At 46.8% G+C, this 15,840-nt stretch overlaps 1 protein-coding gene across 1 annotated transcript in view; it reads left to right on the forward strand.

The window, feature by feature from the left end:
- The window catches only part of SGSM1 (small G protein signaling modulator 1), a 119,179-nt gene extending 107,926 nt beyond the window's left edge, over positions 1–11,253 (forward strand). The window contains 3 exon segments of the mRNA XM_030914273.1: positions 3,004–3,100; positions 5,755–5,922; positions 10,101–11,253. Coding sequence (XP_030770133.1) covers positions 3,004–3,100; positions 5,755–5,922; positions 10,101–10,189 — 354 coding nt within the window. The 3' untranslated portion in view covers positions 10,190–11,253.
- The last annotated feature ends 4,587 nt before the right edge of the window (positions 11,254–15,840 follow it).

The raw sequence follows: 15,840 nt of genomic DNA on the forward strand, positions 1-15,840 counted from the left end.
TCTTCTCAGAATGGAATTGCTGGGGCAGAGAGAATGCACGTCCTCAGTTTTATCAGGCATGACCGAATCACTCTCAAAGTGATTGTACCAGTTTCTTAATGCTCCAGGGCAGTATGGTAAGGGTTTCAACACACCATCCTCACGTGATATTGTCACACTTACATATTTTTGTCAATCTCTTGGATATGATTCGAGCATCCCATTGTGTTTTTTAATTTTTTTTATTTTTAATTTTTGTGGGTACGTAATAGGCATATATATATATGTGGAGTACATGAGTTGTTTTGAGACAGGAATGCAATGTGAAATAAGCACATCATGGAAAATAGAGTATCCGGTCCCTCAAGCATTGATATCCTTTGTGTTCCAAATAATCCAATTATATGCTTTTGGTTATTTTTAAATGTACAGTGAAGTTATTGTTGACCATAGTTACCCTGCTGTGCTCAAATAGTATGTCTTCTTCATTCAGTTTTTTTCATTGTGATTTTATTTTATTTGCGTTGTCTTGATTGACAGTGAAATTGAATATCTTCTCTTTTTTTTATTTTTTATTTTTGGTTCATTTGGATTGTGAAGTGCCTGTTCATATGCTTTGCCTATTTTCTTTTTCTTTTCTTTTTTTTTTTTTTTTTGAGACAGAGTCTCTCTCTGTGGTCCAGGCTGGAGGGCAGTGGTCTTGGCTTACTGCAAGCTCCGCCTCCCAGGCTCACGCCATTCTCCTGTCTCAGCTTCCTGAGTAGCTGGGACTACAGGCTCCTGCCACCATGCCTGGCTAATTTTTTGTACTTTTTTCTTTTTAGTAGAGACAGTGTTTCACCGTGTTGGCCAGGATGGTCTCAATCTCCTGACCTCGTGATCCACCCACCTCGGCCTCCCAAAGTGCTGGGATTACAGGCGTGAACCACCACACCTGGCCAACTTTGCCCATTTTCTATGTACATTTTTTCCATAGAGTCATTTTGTACATACTTTTCTTTCTGTACATTATTTTTCAAACAAGGTTTTTTTTTCCCCACTGACTAGCGTATCCAATAGCTGGAGGTATTCTTCCACCACCTGTTTTTTTTATAACATTTTGTTAAAATATAATTTAGATACGTAAAATTTACCCTTTTGAAGTGTACGATTCAGTCAGTGGCTTTTCATTTATTCACAGAGTTATGCGATCATCACCAGTTTCAGAACATTTTCATTACCCTAGAAAGAAACTCTTCATTAACAGCCACTCCCCATCCCCTCCGTCTCCCCAGCCCCTGAAAACCAAGGAGCTGCTTTCTGTTTCCATGGATTTGCCTTTTCTAAACATTTCATATAAATGGAATCATATAATATGTGGCCTTTTGTGACTGGCTTCTTTTACCTAGCATAATGATGTCGAGGTTTGTGTATGTATGATGCATTGTAGCATGTATCAAAACTTAGTTCGAGGCCAGGTGTAGTGGCTCATGCCTGTAATCCCAGGACTTTGGGAGGCCAAGGCAGGTGGAATCACCTGAGGTCAGGAGTTCAAGACCAGCCTGACCAACATGGTGAAACTCCCATCTCTACTAAAAATAACAGAAATTAGCCAGGCATGGTGGTAGGTGCCTGTAATCCCAGCTACTTGGGAGGCTGAGGCATGAGAATCACTTGAACCTGGGAGGTGGAGGTTGCAGTGAGCTGAAATCATGCCACTGCACTCCAGCCTGGGCAATAGAGCAAGACTCAGTCTCAAAAAAATAGAAACAAAACTTAGTTTGTTTTTATTACCAGATAATATTAAAATAGATGGTATGGATATGCTACTTATATTTATCCATTCATGTCTTGATGGACATTTGAGTTGTTTCCCAGTTGTTGGCTATTGTGAATAACACTATTACACACATTCATTCATGTACAGATTTTTATGTGGATATGTTTTTGTTTTCATTTTGTTTTTTTAGACGGGGTCTCACTCTGTTACCCAGGCTGGAGTCCAGTGGTGTAATCATAGTTCATTGCAGCCTTGAACTGGGCTCAAGTGATCCTCCCACTTTAGCATCCTGAGTAGCTGGGACTACATGCCCAGGACACCATGCCAGGCTAATAATAAATTCTTTTCTTTCTTTCCTTTTTTTTTTTTTTTTAGAGACAGGGTCTTGCTATGTTGCCCAGGCTGGTGTCAAACTCCTGGCTTCAAGTGATTCTCTTGCCTTGGCCTCCCAAAGTGCTGAGCCACCACACCTGACCGATCGATGTTTTCATTCTTCTTGGGGATAAACCTAAGAGTGGAATTGCTGCATCATATGGAAATTCTGTGTTTAGGTTTTTGAGGAACTACCAAACTGTTTTCCACAGCAGACACACCATTTTACATTCTCAGGAGCAGTGTAGAGGGGGTTCCAGTTTCTCTGCATCCTTGCCAACACTTGTTATTGTCTGTCATTTTTCACTATCCTAGTGAATGTGAATTGGTATCTTGTGGTTTTGAATTGCATTTTCCTAAGGATTAAGGATGCTGAGCATCTTTCATATGCCTCTTGACTATTTGTGAATTTCCTTTGGAGAAACGTCTATTCAGATCCTTTCCTTTTTTTTTTTTTTTTTTTTTTTTTTGAGATGGAATCTCGCTCTGTCGCCCAGGCTGGAGTGCAGTGGCCAGATCCTAGCTCACTGCAAGCTCCACCTCCCGGGTTTATGCCATTGTGCTGCCTCAGCCTCCCGAGTAGCTGGGACTACAGGCGCCCGCCACCTCGCCCAGCTAGTTTTTTGTATTTTTTAGTGGAGACGGGGTTTCACCATGTTAGCCAGGATGGTCTCGATCTCCTGACCTCATGATCCGCCTGTCTCGGCCTCCCAGAGTGCTGGGATTACAGGCTTGAGCCACCGCGGCCTGGCCCCTTTCCCATTTTTTAAACTAAACCTGGCTGTTAAGGGCTATATGGTGTCTGGTGTGTGGATATACCACCATTTATTCAGCTGTCTCCTCTGCTCCAGCCTTTTCCCAAGGAGCTGATGCTGCCTTTCCTTCCTTGACAGATCCTGGACTCGGAACTGTTTGAGCTGATGCATCAGAATGGGGACTATACTCACTTCTACTTCTGCTACCGCTGGTTCCTGCTGGATTTCAAGCGAGGTACAGACTTTAAACGGGGGACCTGTGTCCAGAACTCTTTGTAACAGAAATTTCAGGGGAAACGATCCTGTGGAGGTGAGGTTGAAGGCTTGGCAGCAGAGGCAGCAGGGGAGAGAAGCACACGTTTATGGAGTTGGGACTATCGTTTTACCTGCCTTATCTTGCATTGACAGTCCGCAGTAGGCGCTGTTAAGATCTTCATCTTGGCCGGGCGCGGTGGCTCAAGCCTGTAATCCCAGCACTTTGGGAGGCCGAGGCGGGTGGATCACGAGGTCAGGAGATCGAAACAATCCTGGCTAACATGGTGAAACCCCGTCTCTACTAAAAAAATACAAAAAAAAAAACGCCGGGCGCGGTGGCTCACGCCTGTAATCCCAGAACTTTGGGAGGCCGAGGCGGGCGGATCACAAGGTCAGGAGATCGAGACCACAGTGAAACCCTGTCTCTACTAAAAATACAAAAAATTAGCCGGGCGCGGTGGCGGGCGCCTGTAGTCCCAGCTACTCGGGAGGCTGAGGCAGGAGAATGGCGTGAACCCAGGAGGCGGAGCTTGCAGTGAGCCGAGATCGCACCACTGCACTCCAACCTGGGCGACAGAGCGAGACTCCGTCAAAAAAAAAAAAAAAAAAAAACTAGCCGGGCGCGGTGGCGGGCGCCTGTAGTCCCAGCTACTTGGGAGGCTGAGGCGGGAGAATGGCGTGAACCGGAAAGGCGGAGCTAGCAGTGAGCGGAGATCGCGCCACCGCACTCCAGCCTGGGCGACACAGTGAGACTCCGTGTCAAAAAAAAAAAAAAAAAAAAGATCTTCATCTTACCAATCAATGAGGAAACCAAGGCTGAGAAGGATTAAATTCAGAGCTAGGGAGAGAGAACTTCAGGGCTGGGGTGAGTACAGCCAGGATTTGAACCCACCTCTTTCATTCTGCTGTGCTGCTTTTCAGAGCCCAAGAACTCTAAAGCCCATGAGGCAGGGGCTATTTCATGCATATTCCAACATGACATAAAAGTGTCGTATAACACAGTACTTTGTTGCTATTGTATAGATATGGGATGATGTTAATAATTATAATAATATCTGACATGGGCCGGGTGCAGTGGCTCACGCCTGTAATCCCAGTACTTTAGGAGGCCGAGGAGGTCAGATCACGAGGTCAGGAGATCGAGACCTAACATGGTGAAACCTTGTCTCTACTAAAAATACAAAAAATTAGCTGGGCGTGGTGGTACACGCCTATAGGCCCAGCTACTCAGGAGGCTGAGGCAGGAGAATTGCTTGATCCTGGGAGGCGGAGGTTGCAGTGAGCTGAGATCACACCACTGCACTCTAGCCTGGGTGACAGAGCAAGACTCCATCTCAAAAAAAAAAAAATCGGACATGTATGGAGTGTTTCAGTGCCACGCACTGTGCTGAGTCATTTATGTGTATTATCTCTTTAGCCTTTTTCTATTATCAGCTTCACCCCCCTTCAGATGAGGAAAGAGACAGGCTCATGGAGAAGTAACTATCCCAGGCTCCCCTTGCCAGCAAATGATGGAGGAAGGATTCACACCAAGTTTATCAGACATAGGAAGGCTTGCTTTTTTTTTTTTTTTGAGATGGAGTCTTAATTCTTTTTGCCCAGGCTGGAGTGCAATGGCATGATCTCTGCTCACTGAAACCTCCGCCTCCCAGCTTCAAGCGATTCTTCTGCCTCATCCTTCTGAGTAGCTGGGATTACAGGCACCTGCTTCCACACCTAGCTAATTTTTTAGTATTTGTAGTAGAGGCAGGATTTCACCATATTTGGCCAGGCTGGTCTCAAACTCCTGACCTCAGGTGATCCACCCGCCTCAGTCTCCCAAAATGATGTTGGGATTATAGGTGTGAGCCACCACACCCGGCCTTTTTTTTTTTTTTTTTTTTTAGACGAAGTCTGGTTCTATCGCCCAGGCTGGAGTGCAGTGGCGCGATCTCAGTTTACTGCAATCTCCACCTCCTGGGTTCAAGCAATTCTCTGCCTCAGCCTCCTGAGTAACTGGGATTACAGGCGCCCGCCACCACGCCTGGCTAGTTTTTTTTTGTATTTTTTGTAGAGATAGGGGTTTCACCACGTTGGCCAGGCTGGTCTTAAACTCCTTACCTCGTGATCTACCCGCCTCAGCCTCCCAAAGTGCTGGAACTGCAGTCATGAGCCACCGTGCCCAGCCAAAGGCTTACTTTTAACCATTGCTCTATTCTACCTCTTCACTAGACTCAGAGGCCACAGCCGGCTCTGCTTGTGTGTGGGGGGAAAGGAGAGAGGCCTCCATGGGTGCTGATGAAGATGTGGGTGCAGGGATAGCAGGTGTTGCTGGTCGAGGGGCAGGGCAAGGACAGATCCGTGTAATTCAAACCCGCACATGCCTGGTTCCTCCACTTACAGGATGTCAGAGCTGGAAGGAACTTAGAACTTACCTGGTTTACACAGCCCATCCTACAGATGGGGAAACTGAGGTTTCTGGTGGTCAAATGACAGAGTCCTCTCCTGTCTTCTGAGTTCTATCCACTGCACCAGGGCAGAGGCATAAGGCAAAACTTGCCCGGGATTTTCCCAGCTTTGGGGATTTCCCAAGGGAAGGCAACATTGTGACCCCTGTCACCAATTCTCTCCCCATGTGTGTTGGTGTCTTGGCAGAACTCGTCTATGATGACGTCTTCTTGGTCTGGGAGACCATCTGGGCAGCCAAACATGTCTCCTCGGCGCACTACGTCTTGTTCATTGCGCTGGCTCTGGTGGAAGTCTACCGCGACATCATTTTGGAGAACAACATGGATTTCACAGACATCATCAAATTCTTCAATGGTACCCATATGATTGGGGCCTCATGAGAGGGGTGCAGGCTTCTGGAGGCCGCTTCTGGGGATCTCAGGAGGAATGAAGATGGACTGAGATGGATGCATGGTGAAGGGGATAAAGAGGGCTCTGCACACTTCTTATGGCTATTTCCAAAAGGACAAGTTCACATCTTGTAATGCTGAGGGTGCATTTTTCTCAGGGATCTGGCAAAGGGACTACGGGTGTTGAAATCAGCTCAGGGGCAAAGCCTGGTTCTACCACTGACCAGCTGTGCCCATGGTCAAGTCACTTCCCCTCTCTCTAAACATCTACTTCCTCATCTGTGAAATGGGCTAGCAGTGGTCTGCTTTGGTTGATGTGTGTAGCAAAAGCAGGCCCAGGGCAGCAATTTAAGTAACACGAAAAAGACACAGCCTTTGAAATCAGACAGGTGTGAATTCTGATCCCGGCTCCTGGGAGCTGTGTGACCTTGTCCAAGTGACTTCACGTCTCTAGGCCTCGGATTCTTCAGGGGTAAATTGGTACTAACACTCCCTCCCTCACAGGGAGGTCCAGAGGATTACAGGAGAAAACATGGTTAAATCCCAGCACGTGGTACCTGGAGGGAACCCAATAAATGAAAGCTATTGCCACTGTTATCACTATTAAAAAATTTTTTTAATGAAAAAGTTCTGGAAAAAACGAAGAAAAAAGCCAACTGTGACCTCACTTTTAAAACATTATTAGGGTTCTTAATTTAAGTAAACTTTTGGGGGGAATACTTTTGCATTTTAGTTGTCTACTAAAATTGTAGATTGAGAACTGTTTTAGATTTAGATGCACAGAAAATGCATGATACCTTGGCCTAGCTTTGCCTACTGTTAGCATTTACATGACCCTGGTACATTTGCCAAAACTAAGAAATTATCATTGGCACATTACCATCTACTAAACTACAGGCTTTATTTGGATTTCACCTGTTTTTTCACCAGTATCCTTTTTCTCTTCTAGGGTCTAATCCAGGAAACCACAGTCATGTTTATTTTTATGTTTTTACAATTTCAGAATCCAGTTGTATATATCTTTTTTCACTTAATATTTCAAACATTGTCTTTCATATATTCTTTTTTTTTTTTTTTTTTTATTATTTTTTTTTTTTGAGATGGAGTCTTGCTCTGTTACCAACACTGGAGTGAAGTGGTACAACCTCAGCTCACTGCAACCTCTGCCTCCCAGGTTCAAGCGATTCTCCCACCTCAGCCTCCTGAGTACCTGGGACTACAGATGTGTGCCACCACACCCGGCTAATTTTTGTATTTTTAGTAGAGACAGGGTTTTGCCATGTTGGCCAGGGTGGTCTAGAACTCCTGACCTCAGGCGATCCGCCTGTCTTGGCCTCCCAAAGTGCTGGGATTACAGGTGTGAGCCACTGTGCCCAGACAGTCATTTTTTTAAACTACAAAATATATCTCAAGTGACTGTTCCATAACTTACTGAACCATTTCTTATCATTAGCATGTAGGTTTATTTTCAGTTTGAAGGTGTGATTGAGAGTCCAAAGCAATTCATCTGTTAGCATACAGATTCCTCAATTTTCTCAATTCATGCACTGCTAGTGTCTCTGTAAAATTATAACAGCACCTCAGGCCAAAAGTTTCATTTAGTAAGTAGTTAGGTCCAAACCACTTCATAAATATTTATATCCTAACAACTTAGAAGCCGTTAAAAAAATAACACATACATTATATCTTTTTTTTTTTTTTTTTTTTTGAGACGAAGTCTCGCTCTGTCACCCAGGCTGGAGTGCAGTGGCCAGAGCTCAGCTCACTGCAAGCTCTGCCTCCTGGGTTTAAGCCATTCTCTCGCCTCAGCCTCCCGAGTAGCTGGGACTACAGGCGCCCGCCACCTTGCCCGGCTAGTTTTTTGTATTTTTTAGTAGAGACAGGGTTTCACCGTGTTAGCCAGGATGGTCTCAATCTCCTGACCTCGTGATCCGCCCGCCTCGGCCTCCCAAAGTGCTGGGATTACAGCCTTTTTTTTTTTTTTTTTTTTTTTGAGACAGAGTTTCGCTCTTGTTGCCCAGGCTGGAATGGCACAATCTTGGCTCACTGCAACCTCCACCTCCCGGGTTCAAGTGATTCTCCTGCCTCAGCCTCCTGAGTAGCTGGGATTACAGGCATGCACAACCACAGCCAGCAAATTTTATATTTTTTTTTAGTAGAGACGGGGTTTCTCCATGTTGGTCAGGCTGATCTCAGACTCCCAACCTCAGGTGATCCGCCCACCTCAGCCTCCCAAAGTGCCGGGATTATAGGTGTGAACAACCGTGCCCAGCCAATAATACATACATATCTAAAGAAAATAACATTTTTACTTCATTCCTAAATAAGCACAATTGCTAATGGGGTGTGTGCACCTGTTGGGCTTTGCACACCTTCTCAAGCCTTGGAATCAGATTGGACACCACCTCTTTCATTTTCTGTTCCATATTGATTTTCACATGGCACTTACTTTCTTTTTTTTTCTTTTTTTGAGATGGAGTCTCGCTCTGTCACCCAGGCTGTAGTGCGATCTCGGCTCACTGCAAGCTCCACCTCCCGGGTTCACGCCATTCTCCTGCCTCAGCCTCCCGAGTAGCTGGGACTACAGGCGCCCGCCATCACGCCTGGCTAATTTTTTGTATTTTTAGTAGAGACGGGGTTTCACCGTGTTAGCCAGGACGGTCTCGATCTCCTGGCCTCGTCATCTGCCCTCCTCGGCCTCCCAAAGTGCTGGGATACAGGCGTGAGTCACTGCGCCCGGCCCATGGCACTTACTTTCTATTTCAGCAGCTGCTGAAAACCTAGTTTTGCAAAGACAGTCATTGATGGGACGCTGGGTATGGTGGCTTATGCCTGTAAGCACTTTGGGAGGCCAAGGTGGGTGGATTACTTGAGGCTAGGAGTTCCAGACCAGCCTGGCCAATGTGGCAAAACTCTGTCTCTAATAAAAATACAAAAATTAGCCCAGCATGGTGGTGCACACCTGTAATCCCAGCTACTCAGGAGGCTGGGATTACAGGAGGCATGAGAATCACTTGAGGTTGGGAGGCAGAGGTTCTAGTGAGCTGAGATCACACCACACTGCACTCTACCCTGGGCGACAGAGTGAGACCTTGTCTCAAAAGAAAAAAAGGAAGTTATTGATGAGAGTGTAGTGAAATTCATGAACTCACTCCAGCTAACAGTTGACGTGGCGCTCAACTTAGATGAAATATTGCCACGCTTCCCTCGAAATATCCAAATACTCCGCAGTGTCCCTGTAAGTTCACTGTAACATGCTGGGGCAACTTGGTACCCAGTTTGGGAACCATGTCTTAGTTTTAGTGTTGTTTTGTTTCTTCTTTTCTTTCTACTAAATGGTTTATTTATGATAAATGTCTAAGTTTAGGATTATTTGGTTTGGAAGTCTGACCACATTGTATGGCTCTTGATAAAATTATTTTTTCTTTGCTTTTTTTTGTCCCTTTCTCCTCTTCCCTCTCCATCTTTCCTCCCTCTGTTGCTTCCTCCTTCTCATATCTTTCAGCATCTACTGTGTGCCCAGCACTGCTTTCAGTCATTCTGTGTATAGGAGAGGAGTGGAAGGACTTCAACTTTTCATTTTTATTATTATTATTTTTTGAGATGGAGTTTCGCTCTTGTGGCCCAGGCTGGAGTGCAGTGGTGCAATCTTGGCTCATCACAAGCTCTGCCTCTCAGGTTCAAGCAATTCTTCTGCCTCAGCCTCCTGAGCAGCTGGGATTATAGGCATGCGCCACCACGCCCGACTAATTTGTATTTTTAGTAGAGACAGGGTTTCTCCATGTTGGTCAGGCTGGTCTCAAACTCCCGACTTCAGGTGATCTGCCCGCCTCAGCCTCCCAAAATGCTGGGATTACGGGTGTGAGCCACCGCACCCGACTGACCTCACCTTTTTATAGCACATCCTGTGAACCAGCATTATCCCATTCAAACCCCACAGTAACTTGGTGAGGCAGCTGCTGTTCCAATCCCCATTTTACAGATGAGGAAACTGAGGTCCAGAGTTAGAGGGCTTCTCCAGGGCCTCTGCTTCCTGAACCAATCTGTGATGGAGACACCCCCAGAGAAGCCTCCAGGGGCTGGAAGTGTGCCCTAAAACTGGACACAGAAGGAGGCTCATGAGATTTTTTTCTGCTCTTTCAGAAATGGCTGAGCGACACAACACCAAGCAAGTCCTGAAGCTGGCGCGGGACCTCGTGTACAAGGTGCAGACTCTGATTGAGAACAAGTGAGGGGCACCTCACCCAGGCAGCCTCAGCCAAGCTGCCCCACCTGTTCCTCTGCTTATTTTTCCTCCTGGCTGGACGGTCACCCCAGGAGCGGGTCCTGGTATCTGTTCACAAGCATGGAGTTCAGTGCAAAAAGAAACTACCCTGACTTTCACTTCTGGGCAGATGGGGTGGAGGGAGTACCCCTTCAATTTAGCCTTACGTTTTCCTGTTTGACCAAAGATTGCCCAAGTCTGGCGTTCCTCCCTTGCAGGAGGTAGGGGTTGTTGGTGGATGAGGAGCCATCGTTGTTTGCTGGTGTCCAGAATGGTCTCCTCTTCTTTCCCTATCACTCCAACCTGTCTTGTAAGATGAGACCTGAGAAGGGAATTTCTTTTTGGAAATTGGTGTAGAAGAGGTGTGTGGGGCTACCTCTGTGCTCCTCTGCAAGGGGCCTTTGATGATATTCTGGACATGGCTAGAGATTGACCCTCCACGTCGACATTACTGACATTTGCAGCCAGGTGATTCTTTTTGAGGGGACTGTCTTCTGCATTGTAGGATGCTGAGCAGCATCCCTGGCCTCACCAGATGCCAGTAGCACCATCCCCCACTCACACCCCAGTTGTGACAACCCCCAAAAATGTCTCTAGACATTGCCAAATGTTCCCTGCAGGGCAAAATTGCCCCCATTTGAGAACCACTTGGCTTGGAGGAGGGACTACAAATGACTTCCTCCCCCATTCTTTTGATGCTAAACCGTCCTGGTCCTAAGGCCTCCCCCGACTTAGAAAAGGCACACAGGAGGCCCGGCGCGGTGGCTCACGCCTGTAATCCCAGCGCTTTGGGAGGCCGAGGCAGGTGGATCACAAGGTCAGGAGTTCTGAGACCAGCCTGGCCAACACAGTGAAACCCTGTCTCTACTAAAAATACAAAAAATTAGCTGAGCGTGGTGGCGGGCGCCTGTAATCCCAGCTACTTGGGAGGCTGAGGCAGGAGAATCGCTTGAACCTGGGAAGTGGAGGTTGCAGTGAGCTGAGATTGCGCCACTGCACTCCAGTCCGGGCGACAGTGCGAGACTCTGTCTCAAAAAAAATAAAAAAAGGAAAGGCACACAGGAGTCCCTCACACATTTCTCTTGGAGTCTGGGATTCCATCTGTTGTATTTTCTCCTTTTTTTCTCCTCTGTGTGATGCCAGAAGATACTCGTTTTCTTCTTTTCAAGAAAAGCATCTCCCCACATAGGGAGTGGACCCAAAAAGTGTCTGTAGGCGTGAGACGGTCAGAGCTCTTTGGGGTCCTGCTCAGAGCCCCCCAGGCAGGGCAGAGTCTGTATCCTGCTGCCATCTTGCAAGGGAAAACTGCCTTTCCTTCCAAGTATTGGGTCTTGGAAATGTGTGTGTTTGGTGAAAGCTACTTAATGGTGGTGGCATGCAGCTTTTCTCTAAGCGCAGTTACTCAGGACAAAGGAGGAAAAGGAAGGCAGAGGTCGGCCAGGATAGAGCGTGGTGTGTGTTTTCCTTGGGGAAGATCAGCTGATGAACTGGGTCCAGGACCATGCTAGGTCTGGGAACAGTCCCCCCCGAGGTCTTCACACACAGTGTCACCAATCCACAAACAGACCCGAACTGAGCTAGTGTACTCTGCCTACCTGTCCTTTTGATAGAGCCGTCTTGCCCGCTCTTCTGTTCTGAGAATGTACCCAGAATGGGGGAAACCCAGCAAGCATCAGAGAGAAAGTCTCTTCCCGGGAGACCTGCCACCTCTAGGGTGGTCAAAGAATGGCAGCTGGGATTTTGGAGAGGGGAGAGGATAGGTGAAGCAGCGTATTGAAGCATTTGCAAAGGGGCGTATTAGTCCTCCCATCCTGAGCACATCGGGATTGGGATGCATCCTTGCCTTGTGTGCTTGTGAAGGCTTCTTTCCCTCGGTACAGCAACTTCAACTGACCTGAACCTCCAACCTCTGCCCAGCCTCTGGTGCAGGGTAGATAGAGGTCTAGTCAACCCTTACTTTCTGAAGAGAGCTCTGTGGGAGACTTGAGACTACGGTAGCCTTCATGGCTCCCAGCTCCTACCCCACCCCACCAAAGCAGAAACGGGAGACGGCAACGTTCTGGCTGCCATTAGACTTGCGTCTCCCTGCCCTATGTACCCCAGCTTCCAAGACAGGAAGAAATGTGCAAAAGGCTCCTCCAGAGAAAACTGTATTTTGCCATTCAGCTGTTCTTTACAGAGGGTGTTATTTTGGTGAGACCCAGGTCCCAGACCTTCTGATTCCTATTTATTTTTTTAAGACTAGTCTCAAAGTACAGCACAAAATCTCTTCTCTGCCTTCTCTCATGATGTTCCAGAGAGCATCTGTGGTTGTGATTTGGAATAAGTCATATTTATTTGGTTTACTGTGCCTATTCAGATCTCTGTATGTCGTGTGTGTTTCTGTGTCCTGGAATTGGATGCGTGGGAGTCGTTCTGTCCACGGAGTGCACTCTTTTTTTTCAATGTGAATCACATATCTTGTAAATGTTTGCTGAAGAGTTGTGTCTATATATAGAGAAAATATATATAAACAGAGAAATATGTGAATCTGGGTTTTTTTTTCTTTTTTTTTTTTACTTTAAAAGAAAGAAATGCTTGCTTCTGAATACTGTGTCTTCCCACTCACACCCCAGTAACCCTATACGGGGTCAGATTTTTGTAATATCTACCTGGACTTTTCCCAGAAAAGGTGAATCACTTCTGACCTCTTGTATGAGTTGGCTTTTACCACAATTAATGCTGCATTACAAATGACCCAAAATGTGGTGGTTTAAAACAGCCATGTATTTAGCTCATAATTCTGTGGATCAGCAGTCCAGGCTAGGTTCAGCTGGGAGGTTCTTCTGTTCTCAGACAGACTTCTTCATGTGTCTGTGGTCAGCTAATGTCCAGATAGGCAACTCTGCTTCTCATGGTTGTCTGGCTGTTGACTAGGGCAGTGGGGGAAACTAGGTTCTCCATCTCCTATCCTTCAACAGGCTAACTTAGGCTTGTTTACATGGCTATGATGGCAGATCCTAGAAGATAAGCAGAAACATGCACTGCCTCTTGGTCTCAACTTCCCTGGCATAGTCATTTCTGCCACATTCTGTTGGTCAGAGTAAGTCATATGACTAAGCCCAGCTTCAAAGGGTAGGCAAATAGATTGTACTTCCTGATGAGAGTCTTTGGAAAGTGATACTGAAAAGGAGCATGGGCCAGGCACAGTGGCTCACCCATGTAATCCCAGCACTTGGGAGGCCAACGCAGGAGGATCACTTGAAGCCAAAAGTTCAAGATCAGCCTGAGCAACGTAATGAGACTCCATCTCTCCAAAAATAAAAAATTAAAATTAGCTGGATGTGGTAGCGTGTGTCTCTGGTCCCAGCTACTCAGGAGGCTGAAGTGGGAGGATCACTTGAGCCCAGGAGATAGAGGCTGCAGTGAGACATGGTCATGCCACTGTGCCTCAGCCTGGGTGACAATGCAAAATTCTGTCTTGAAAAAAGAAAAGGAGCATGGATCCAGGCTGAGAGATAATTGAGGCCATTTTTGCAAAGAGTCTGCCACATTCCCAAAGGCCCAGTGCACAAGAGGGGTTCCCAGTCAGCCATTTGACCTGAGAGCATAGCTCTAAATTCACACTACCCTGAATCCTGACTGCCGAGCTAGCTCATTTCTCACCTCCAGTGCTCCCAAAGACAATGAGTTCATTCCCCCAACATCGCTGGTTCTCACTCATGGCTGCCATTCAGAACAATAGTCATCAGGCAGTGAGCACCGTGCACAGATCTCCACCTCCATCAGTCTCTAAACATGGACGGAGGAAAACTAGTTTTCAGCTACGGAAGCACAGCCTGATTTAATATAATGAGCACCATCAGAACTTCAGGGTTTTTTTTTTTTTTTTTTTTTTTTTTTGAGACAGAGTCTCACTGTCGCCCAGGCTGGAGTGTAGTGGTGCAATCTCGGCTCACTGCAAGCTCCGCCTCCCGAGTTCACGCCATTCTCCTGCCTCAGCCTCCCGTGTAGCTAGGACTACAGGCGCCTGCCACCACGCCCGGCTAATTTTTTGCATTTTTAGTAGAGACAAGGTTTCACCGTGTTAGCCAGGATGGTCTCGATCTCCTGACCTCGTGATCCACCTGCCTCAGCCTCCCAAAGTGCTGGGATTACAGGCGTGAGCCACCACACCTGGCCAAAACTTCAGGTTTTAAATAGAAAAAGATTTCCAACTAAGCCAGCAAAGTAGAGGAGGAGTTTGCAGGTGGCATTGGCTGCCTGGGTGTGCCACATCATCACTTCCTTGGAATACTCCCAGCAGAGGCAAGAATGAAACCCACAGCAGCCGGCAGGTGGGGGCTCTTTTAGTTGGAACATATGCTTCCTCCTGGGGGAAACGTCTCAGAGCAAATAATGGTCCTGATGTTGCCACTGTCCCTTGAAGCCTCCAGTCTCCTTTCTCTGACTTCAACCTGAACTCTGTCCATGGGCTCTCCTCCTGGAGGGTGCCACTCATTTGCAGCTGCCTGGCATGGCCAGACCTGGGGAGTGCTGGGCACCTGTTGTGTGTGCACAGATGCCTGGTCGTATGCACTATAGGCCTTTGATCATTGGCAATATATTTCACAGGGAAAAAAATCCTAAGATGACATTTTTGCTTTTGTAAAGGCTTTTCTAAACACATGCACTTGACCCATGCACAGTGGCTAACACCTGTAATCCCAGCACTTTAGGAGGCCAAGGTGGGCAGATCACCCAAGGAAGGTCAGGAGTTCAAGACCATCCTGGCTAATATAGTGAAACCCCATCTCTACTAAAAATGCAAAAAAATTAGCTGGGCGTGGTGGCGGGCGCCTATAATCCCAGCTGCTCAGGGGGCTGAGGCAGGAGAACCACTTGAACCTGGGAGGCAGAGGTTGCAGTGAGCGGAGATCGCGCCACTGCACTCAGCCTGGACAACGAGTGAAACTCCATCTCAATAAATAAATAGATAAATAAATAAATGCACTTGAACTTTGCATAGACACGAAAAGATGGGTCTTGGATCATAAGGCACATTTTCACGACTCGGTGGGGCTGAAGAAGTGGTCTTGGTTTCCATGGGCACCTATAGTTGGCATTGTGGCCCCCGCTCTTCTCCTCTTCATCCCCCTTTCCTCCACCTCTTTCTCTTTTCCTTCCCCTTCATCATATTTCTCTCCTCCTCCCCCTTCTCTCTCCCCTTCTTTTGCCTCCTCTCCTTACATCAAAGAGCGCTTGGATAGTATCTGTGCTCACATTTTCTACCTGAATGATGTTGGTCTTACACAGAGCAAGACTGCAGTGTGAAGGCCTTTCTGGATGCTCCAATTTCTTCTTAAACCATCTGCCATTTCCTTTTCTCCTAGAATTTCCTTTTGGCTTACAGGAGAGAACTTGGGGCAGTTGAGAAGCACCTTTCATGCCAAGAATTTGGGAGACCCTCGTCTTCCCATTTCAGAACAGCTGGCAGCCATGTTACGCCATTTTATTTTATATTCCTTCTTCCCCTCTGTCCTTCCCTCCAAGGCCTGAGATCTCAGTAGCCCAGGGGGAAGGGAGGTAAGGGTGTATTCAGGGACTGTGATGGGACATGATTAAGATTTCTCTCTCTCTCATTTTTTTTCTTTTCATCAG

The sequence above is a fragment of the Rhinopithecus roxellana genome, chromosome 13, assembly GCF_007565055.1.
Source record: "Rhinopithecus roxellana isolate Shanxi Qingling chromosome 13, ASM756505v1, whole genome shotgun sequence".
Taxonomy (NCBI): Eukaryota; Metazoa; Chordata; class Mammalia; order Primates; family Cercopithecidae; genus Rhinopithecus; species Rhinopithecus roxellana.